General features: G+C 31.7%; 1 protein-coding gene across 50 annotated transcripts in view; it reads right to left on the bottom strand.

Moving 5' to 3' along the window:
* The window catches only part of LOC106881370 (kinesin-like protein KIF13A), a 692738-nt gene that overhangs the window by 99993 nt on the left and 582479 nt on the right, over positions 1-10266 (bottom strand). For 25 of the 50 annotated variants that reach the window (XM_089350407.1, XM_089350417.1, XM_089350419.1 and 22 more), the window contains 3 exons: positions 9159-9332; positions 6360-6413; positions 813-956 (listed from right to left, as the gene is read on the bottom strand). In XM_089350407.1, the coding sequence (XP_089206533.1) occupies positions 813-956; positions 6360-6413; positions 9159-9332 (372 nt within the window). The remainder of the gene's footprint in view (positions 1-812; positions 957-6359; positions 6414-9158; positions 9333-10266) is intronic. The other 25 variants (XM_089350435.1, XM_089350439.1, XM_089350445.1 and 22 more) reach the window with 3 other exon arrangements.

Genomic DNA, 10266 nt, shown 5'->3' with positions numbered 1-10266 from the left:
TGTAATTTTGAAACTCACAAAGTCGTCAGTCTGTAATGAATGTTAGCTAATTGTAATCGTGTTGGTGCCATGTAAAAAGCACCCAGAACACTCTGTAATGTGATTGGTGTTAGGGAGGGCATCCAACTGTAGAAACCAAGCCAAATCAGATTGGAACCTGGTGCAACTCCCCTGCTTTCCAGCTCTGGTCATATCGCCTAACCCATGCCAGCATATAAAATGGATGTTAAATGATGATGATGTAATCCTGTCGAGGACATAGCAAGCCTCTCTAGTGCTGATTCCATGAAAAAGTGTACCTAATGCTCTATGTAAAGTGTGGAAGAGATCCTTCAGTCTTGTCAAAGATATGACAACATCTTGTGCTGATACATGATAAAATCCACCCAATGCAGACCATGAAGTACGGAACCAAGAGGACTTTTCGGTCTTGCTGATGACAAGACAACCTCTTTAGTGCTGGTTGCACATTAAATATATTCAGTACAAACTATAAAATGATTGGTGTTAGGAATGGCATCCAGCTATAGAAACTTAGCCAAAATAAAATTTCAAGTGAGATCTGGTTCTCCAACACGTTTAGGATCACACTAAAAACTGAGCATGGAAAACAGATGCAGAACGACGATGATGATGTATATCTAAAGATGTGAGTTTAGACTAATTCTATTGAGATGTTTGTAAAAGTATGTTTTATAAAGGGCACAAATTTAGGAACATGGTGTATATTGTTGTAGAGTTGTGCAATACATAAGAAATGAAACAAAATAAGATAGAGAAATACAAAGGAGACAAACAAAAATGAATAATACCTCTCCTTGTTGACTAATAATAGGGACATGATAGTCTAACTTGACATCATAGAAAAGGCATTCCAGGAAGACATTTGCAACACCAATCAAGTTGTGGTTTTCTTGGGATTCATAGAAAGGATCACCTTTAGGAGCATTTCCGTCCTACAGAAGAAATTGGCACATAAATTCACTCATAATAAACATAATAATAATAATAATAATAATAATAATAATAATAATGATAATAATAATAATAACAATAATCATAATAATTCATGAAATGACTAGAGTAGCACATGTACACACATATATACACATAGACTCACATATACATGTCCTTAAATAGACACATGCTGGAATACACACACACACACATACGTGTGTGTGTGTGTGTGTGTGTGTGTGTGTGTGTGTGTATATATATATATATATATATATGCATGTATGTATGTATGCAAATATATTCATGTTATGCAGACATACATGTACAAAAGTATATACAAATGCACATGCATATATACAAATATATACACATACATACAAACACACACACACACACATATATACACATGCACACGTTCACATACATATATATATATATTTATACACACATACACATTTATATACACAAACATACTCTGCCCACCTCAGCAAATCAGAGTTCTCAAAGCAGAGTGTAATATTTTATTTCTCTACCCACACCTTACATCAATTCACCCCTCCACCCCATTAATGAACCAAATTACATCTCATGCACTATGCTTGTCTCTCCCCACCCTGCTCTCACAGTCCAATGCAATGCTGATTAACGATCTCTCTCCCCTGTTCCCCCACCTGCCAACAAGAACAACAACAACACTGCTATCCCCACAACTCTCCCCTGCCTCCTCCTCCTCTCCCCCACTTGCCTTTTGCACTTTTATGAACTCCCTGCTCACCCACCCTGCCCAATCCAAACTCCACTTACATTCACCTCCTTGTACCTTAAGGGTATGCCCTGGCACGTCTTCTCTATTTTCTCTCCCCAAGTGGGGTAGCCTTGTATCTTCTCTACAGCAATACCCCTGTTTCTATGTCTATTTAACCTCTCATCACCTGACACAAAGCTACTCCCTCAACCCCCTCTCCCCTCAGTTTAGGTAGGGGTCTTGTCTTGCAAGTTACACAGTGACCTTGCTGCTGCCATGTAAAAAGCACCCAGCATACTTTGTAAAGTGGCTGGTGTTAAGAAGGGTATCCAGCCATAGAAACTATGCCAAAGCTTACATTAGTGCTTGGTGCATTCTTCCGTCTTACCAGCTCCTGTCAACCAATCCAACCTGTGCCAGCATGAAAGCCAGATGTTCACTGATGATGATGATGATGACACACCCACACACTAATGTGTATATATATATACATATATATAAAATGCATACATATATATGCATATATACACACACATATATGTATATATATATATATATATATATATATATATATATATATATATAAAATGCATACATATATATGCATATACATACATATTTACACACACACACACATATATATATATACATACATACATATATATATACATGCATAAACATACATATGCATGTACACACACATAAATGCATACATATATATGTATATACATACATATATATACACACATGTATGTACATATATATATATATATATATATATATTATACATATACATACATATATTCATACGTATATATGCATGTACATACATGTGTGTATATATGTGTGTGTGTGTGTGTGTGTGTGTATATATATATATATATATATATATATATGCATGCACACTTAGATGCATGTATACATACATGCATATATATACATGTGTGCATACATTTCCATCCACACACATTGATATAATACCAATTTATAACATACAAACACACACACACATACACACCTGCATAGTTACGTATAACATCCTCATACACATATAAACACAGTCACACAAACCGATATACTTTCATTAAAAGTTGGTTCTATTAATTAAGCTCCTTAACATTCGAATGAAATACAATTACTAATGAACAAACAAAAAAAACTATACAAAACATATTTTAGTCAATGTTTCAATAATAATAATAATAATAATAATAATGATGATAATATGATAATAATAGACCCTAGAAAATTCTAGTGCAATGCAAAAATTTTCCAAAGTAAACTTTAGTTTTGTATTGCACACAGGTGAAAGGTCAGATTCAATGGACCTTGCTGTATTCTTTGACAATGTAAATTCAGGACAGTTGAATGAATAGAGATACTATTAGAATGGAGCAGTTCTTCAGATTGCCATGGCAACAAATAGACAAAGAATTTATTGGAATATCAAAGTAGGAATAAAAGAACTGCCTATTAGAATTTCCCATCAGCTCTAGCATATTTCAAACATTGGCAATAGAAAACAACCACAAAACAGGCACGCACGCACACACACACACAATAATAATAATAATAATAATAAAAATTAATAATAATAATAATCACTGTTATAGGAACAAAAACACAAATTTCATTGTAGCATTCATTCATAAGAGAGAGAAAGGGAGAAAGTGAGAAAGAGACGAAACATGTATGTGTATGAAAGAGAAAGAGAGAGAGAGAGAGAATAGAGCAAAATACAGCAAAACAGTATAAAAGTAGAAAAACATAAACAGGTATATGAAGAGGTGATTCATAGCAACTACAAACACCAGCAGCAGCAGCAGCAGCAACAACAATTATGTTATGAAAATAGAAAAAAAAAACCAAAAAAAAAAAAAAAGAAAAAAAAGAAAAGAAAAAAGGTTCTTTCCTATTGCTTGAAAATAACAGATTAAGGGGTGCAGAAAGACGAGGAAGGCAATGTGTGATTATATGTGTATATATGTATATACATACATATATACACACATGTATATGCATGAAGTAAGAGAAAGGGGGGGAGAGAGAGAGAGAGAGAGAGAGAGAGAGAGAAAGAGAGAGCAAAATAAAAAGACAACCACATTCTAATTAAGCAATAAGCCTAATAAAACAAGATGATAATCTAATTTATAAATATATATATATATATATATATATATATATACACACACACATACATATATATAAATACACATATATACATATATATATATACATATACACACATATATATACATATATATATACATATATATATAAATTGTAAATGTAAAAATAAAAACAAAACACAAAGGATTCTGCATATATATATATATATATATATATATATATATATATATATATATATATATATATATATATATATATATATATGTATATATATACATACATACATACATATATATATATATATATATATATATATATGCACACACATGCAGAAAAACAGTACTATAATCCAAACAAATATAAAACGAAGTAAAAAAAAACATACACCATGCAAAAGCAAAAATAGCCAAAATGCACAGCCCACACACGTGTGTATGGATGCATGTTTGTGTGACATTGTTGTAGAGTTTGAAACATGAAAGCGAAAAGTAAACACCTGAGGTAGATTATGCATGCATTTATTTAACAGGGATAATGAAGCCCTCTATATGTATGTGTGTGTGTGTGTGCCAGAGAGTATTTATGTAAGTGTTGGTATTTGGCCAGTAGCTTTCCTTTTGTACAGGTTGAGCACACACACATGTATATGTGTGTGTGTATGTGTATGTGTGTGTGTGTGTTTGTGTTTTGAGCTACTTGAGAAAGAGTACTCAATACATGGAGTAATCCAATGCCAAGTGTTAGAGTAGAGTCAGAGTGAGACCATTAACTTTGAATCAATAAATAACACCCAATTATATTGAGCATATACTTCTACCTGTTGCTACATTGTACACATACTCATATATACATACACACAGGTGTGTGTGTGTGTGTGTGTGTGTGCAAGCTCATCATATATGTATATCTCTTTGTCTTGGCATTGTGTGATAGTTGTAAATGAGCATCACTGTCATACAAGTGGTGTCCATTTCCAATCTTCCATGGAAACATGTCAGCTTGGAAACAGGTAAGGGTTGGCAACACACTTCTCCATTTCTCTTTGCAGCTCTTACAGCAATGGCATACGATGACCATGGATTTTTATGAATATCTGACCACAAGAAACACAATATGTTTGGAGACAGCATACCTTTATTTTAAAATATGGTCTGATTTTAATTTCAAGTGTCCCTTTGTATTAGCTCTATGTCATTGCATGTAGATATCATCATTCTATATCTAATTATTTTCACTTTTACTAAGCTCTCCCACAAACTGCTTTGCACAGAAAAAAAAAGTGTTCGTAAAAAATATTTATATATTCATTATACTTTTACAAGAAGAGGGGTAACAGTGACTTTGAAGTTTTGGCTTGCTAGTCTATATTGGACTGGCAAAACTTCAAAGTTGCTGTCATCCTTCTGGTAAAAGTATAATAAATATGTGCTCTACAGAAAGTATTGAGTATTTTTTCAGTCTAATTTTAAATTGTTTTTATAACAACTTGTCATAAGAACAAGCATTAATATATTCAACACATCTATCTACACACACACACATACACAGACAAAAATGTGTTGAATAATCAACTGTTTGTATAAATATGCAAGTTTGTTGTGAAATCTTTTCTTCTACAAGGCTGGTAGCTATTTTTGGTGGTAACTATGTAATCAGAAATATCAAAGAACAGAAGTTGTTTACTTCAATATGTTCACTGATATTACATTCTTCCCCAACAGATTTTCATTCATCTTCGCTTGTTACTACTGGTGCTGTTCACATTATTAAGAGTTTCACTATTTTGTTACCTTTATTTCTGATTGTTTGCTGCTGTCATGTGAAAATGTGCACCCATACTAACATATATTTCATATATATATATATATATATATATCTTCGAAACGTTGAGTTAGAATAGAGGCAGCTGATGAATAATTCCAAGTGGCTTTCTGTTTTCCTATGTGTTCGTTCCGTTGTCTGTAGTTCATTGTTCTAATGTCCTGTACCCTGATATGCATCTATATACACATGTAGATGAAAGTATATACATATATGTGTGTATAAATGCATATATATTTTTTGTATTATATATATATATATACGCATGCATATTTATATATCATATACTTATAGATATATGTGAGTGTATATCTGCATCTATCTATTTACATATATGTACATATTTATCTATATATATGCATATATGTGCATATTTGTGTGTGTATAATAGTCACACACACACACATACATATATGAGAGATTTATATGAAGTATCTATTAAACATGTATACTTGTTTATGAAAGCGTGATACTTATTTATTTGTATGGGTTTTATGCACACACACACACACAAACACAAACATGTGCATTTATAAAACAACCACACAAAATAATCAAGAAATACATACACACACAAAATGTGTGGCATGGGGCAAAAGAACGAAAACACAAGACACAAAAAAAAAACAAAAAAAACTAACAAATACTTCTCTCATTACTAGTTATAAAAATGACATTAATACAGAAAAACAAAAGATTTGTTTACTTTGCTTGCCTGACTCTCAACTGAATGTGTGGAACTTTTTGTTTGGTTGCATCTCTGTTATAACAAAATAGATTTGGTTTTCTTATAGATTGGAATTTTGGCTCAGATCAAAAGCAAGTAATCATATTTAAAGATTTTTCTAAAGAATCAAATGAACAGGGGATGTTTAATGCTAATCTATAGAAGATAGCTGGAGTAAGATGGAGCCGAGGATGGATTTAATGTTTGCGCAAGACTTACATCATTTTCTAAAAACATTTTATCGTTCCGTTCATGCTACAAATGAAACTAAATTATTCAGCTGAATCTGTATAGAATAACTGGCTTAGCACTGATTCACTTTCAAAAGTAAAACAAGCTTCCATTTTTAAACTATCAGTGTAACTGTAATTAATTTCTGAAGGATTGGAATAGAATTAAAAAAAAAAAAATCTTAGTCAATATTTGAAGATACTACATGATGCTTTGTCAATATTTGCAATACTGCTGCAAAATGCTTCATCCATATTTAGAGATACTACCACTTGAGTAAAGTGGAAGTAAAGATGAAGCAGTAGAAAAGTACATTTTGAGAGGAAAATTGTAAATAATGGTAATCAAAATGCAAATAAAAAGATGAAGAAAGAAGCCAGTTTTCTAAAAGTAAGAAATGGTAACAAAAGAAATGGTTTGAGTCACTGAAAATGATAAGAGTGATAGCTATATCCTTTTAACCTTTTATGTATCAACTTGTCTAAGAATGTCTGTGTTTACATGTTGGTGATATACAGTAGCACTATAATAGTTTTAACCAATCATTAAGTTTTATTCCAAATCACTACACCAAAAACGTTAGAGTTTTATAAAAATCTTACTAATTACTTTCAAGCATTAATAGACTATCCTAAAAATACAAAATGTAACTATGTAGCTGATAAAATTAATTTTATGTCACAGTAAAATTACATAAAACCAAAGGATTTCTAGAATTCCTGAGAAAATTAATAACACACCAAAAAAAGAATTTAAATTTGGTTTACTAACAGGGTACATAGTATATAACCTCTTGATTTTGGTGCTATTAGAAAGTTATCCAAAGTTTGCAAGAGAGAGATAGCAAATTTATAACATATTGGATTGAAGCAAGCGAATTTAAGAAACTGACTTCTTAAATGATTTCATGCAATGTTTGATGCAGAATATGAATTTGAAACCATTATACAGCAAGAAACATTAATCTAGCACATTTCTGAAGACAAATTGAAAATAACTGATCCAAAAGGAATCCCCAACTATTTAAAAAAAAAAAAAAAAGAAGAAGAAAAGAAAAAAGCAGTGGGCAATGCAGGTAAAGCTGTGCAGAAAGAAATTAAATTTAAATTTACCTATTCTTAATTCTACCTTGACAAATGAAAGATCCCATCAAAATTTTAAATTATCAAAGCAATAAAAATGGTAACTAAAATTTCCTGATAAAACATCTTTTGCTTCTGAATGTTAGTAGAAGTTCCTTTACAGTGAACATAGTAAAAGTGACAATGACAAATGGCAGACTGGATGAAGACTGATGGATAGTTTCTTGTCACCAGAGCTAAACTGTATACTTGGAAAATACACACAAATCTCGACTGCCCAGTCTACCTGGTTTATAAATTAGTTTACTGAGAGGAAGACATGTCACTAATGTTAGCAGCTACACAATATAATAAAACTGATGAGGGTGCCATTAGCTTATAGCCTTCAGCTGATATTCCCCCCATGGGCTATTAAAGAAGAGATATAGATACATTACATAAAACTAATCCATCATACATATATATACACACACATATATATACGTATGTACACACACACATGGCGGCGAGCTGGCAGAAACGTTAGCACGCCGGGCGAAATGCTTGGCGGTATTTCGTCTGCCGCTACGTTCTGAGTTCAAATTCCGCCGAGGTCGACTTTGCCTTTCATCCTTTCGGGGTCGATAAAGTACCAGTTACGCACTGGGGTCGATATAATCGACTTAATCCGTTTGTCTGTCTTCGTTTGTCCCCTATGTGTGTAGCCCCTTGTGGGTAGTAAAGAAATAACACATATATATATACGCACATACATCTATATATAAAATATATGAATACACATGCATGTATATATACATACATCTATATATGTATATGCACATGCATGTATATATGTGTATGTATGTGTGTGTGTACATATACGTCTTATTAGAAGAGGTCAAGTGATGGATGTATTTGTGTTAGTTAAAATCAAGTACTGACTCACTGATTAACAAACATTATTAGTGAGATAAAATGCAATAATACTGGATGACTAATCTAGACTGATTATTTTCTGATTACTGTAATTACTGATAAAAGTTTAATTAAATAACTTTATACAGCAATTAGAAACAGATTTTTCAAACTAAAATGTCATTTTCAAGTTGATTTTTTTTAAAGCAAAATAGACCTTTACTCTCCTCATCTCTTATTGAACTATGTAAATCAGTGTATTTCAAGAGATGAAACTTAGTATTGTCCTCATAAAGGTAAAAAAAAAAAATGTGAACAGGACTTGAACTCAGACTCACTGACTCTCAAAGTTCAATGGTTTAGTGCAGAGTTACAATATAGTTCTAAGACAGAAATCTAAACATGAATTTACAATTGTCTGTTATGTTATTTTATGAGGTTTAAAGTAATAAGTTATCTGTCAGTCTAATATAAATATCAATTTGTAGAAAAACGATTAATGGATATTGAAACCTATATAAGACAGAGAAGTGAAAGTCAAGCGACAAGCCATGCAAAAAGCAACACCGACCGAGTAATCATCAGATTCTTCTAGTACCATCAATGGATGTGCCAAAGTTTTGTTTTCATCATACAACTCCCGCATATCAATAATTTTGTTCTCAAATTTCTCCATTGACCAAATCTGGCTGTTGTGACATTTTCTCTTCACTAAAATTGCTGGCTCGCTTACAAATGCTCCTCTCTATAAAACAGCAGAGGCAAGGAAAAGAAGAAATCGTTTATTAGAACAACATGAATAAATTTTACAGATTGTTTTATGGCGTTAGATATTAAACAATATATTCATGCTAACAGGAAGTACATAAATGTTCATTTGGAAAAAGTTTTTTTTTCACTGTGTATCAGATTTAATTGGAAAAAAGGAAAAGATCATTAAACACACTGTTCCATCCTATTGTCCAAGATTTATCATCTTGTATGAACTTTATATTAAGCAAAGATCAATCAGCTTTATATACAAAGAGACAAACTTAGTTATTATTGTATGCTTTTGTCTATTAAATGATCACAAATATTTTCTGTTAAAGTTAATTAGTGTTAATATACTTAATGCAAAGAGTATTATGAAGCTAACTCTCTAAAAAATATTTCATACAATGTTTATTTATAAACTTTCAATATTTATCAACTTTTTCTTTTTAAGTAATTAAAATCTCTTTATTAATTAAACTTGTTTTATTTTGCAAAAAATTCTGTTATCATCAAGTCTGGTCTCAGATAAATTTCCGTCATTGTACAAATGAAAAGTTCACTTTCAACTATAACAACGGATACAAATAAGAAATAGATTTATCAAAGATTTAGTATGAAGAAAAGCAGATGACTGAAGAAAGCTATTACATAGCAATGAATATCTATTTGTTTGCTGGGTGACTTATGATTCATATCAGCAGATTTAAATGAACCTGATGTATCAGGTGAGAGAATGGCAAACCGATAATCTTGCAATACAATTGCAGCAAATCAATTAGCATGGATTCTACCTGTCTTCTTCATCATTCTGTTGAACTTATTTATGGCAGAGGCAGATCTGTGCTTAGAAATGTAAGTCATGAAGCCATTCTCATATTATCCTGGTATGTAATCTACTATTAAGTCAATGTGACAATTTAGTA

This window comes from Octopus bimaculoides, chromosome 4 (genome assembly GCF_046866305.1).
Source record: "Octopus bimaculoides isolate indiv1 chromosome 4, ASM4686630v1, whole genome shotgun sequence".
Taxonomy (NCBI): Eukaryota; Metazoa; Mollusca; class Cephalopoda; order Octopoda; family Octopodidae; genus Octopus; species Octopus bimaculoides.
Note: the sequence above shows the minus strand (reverse complement) of the source record. Positions and strands in the feature narration are given on the sequence as shown.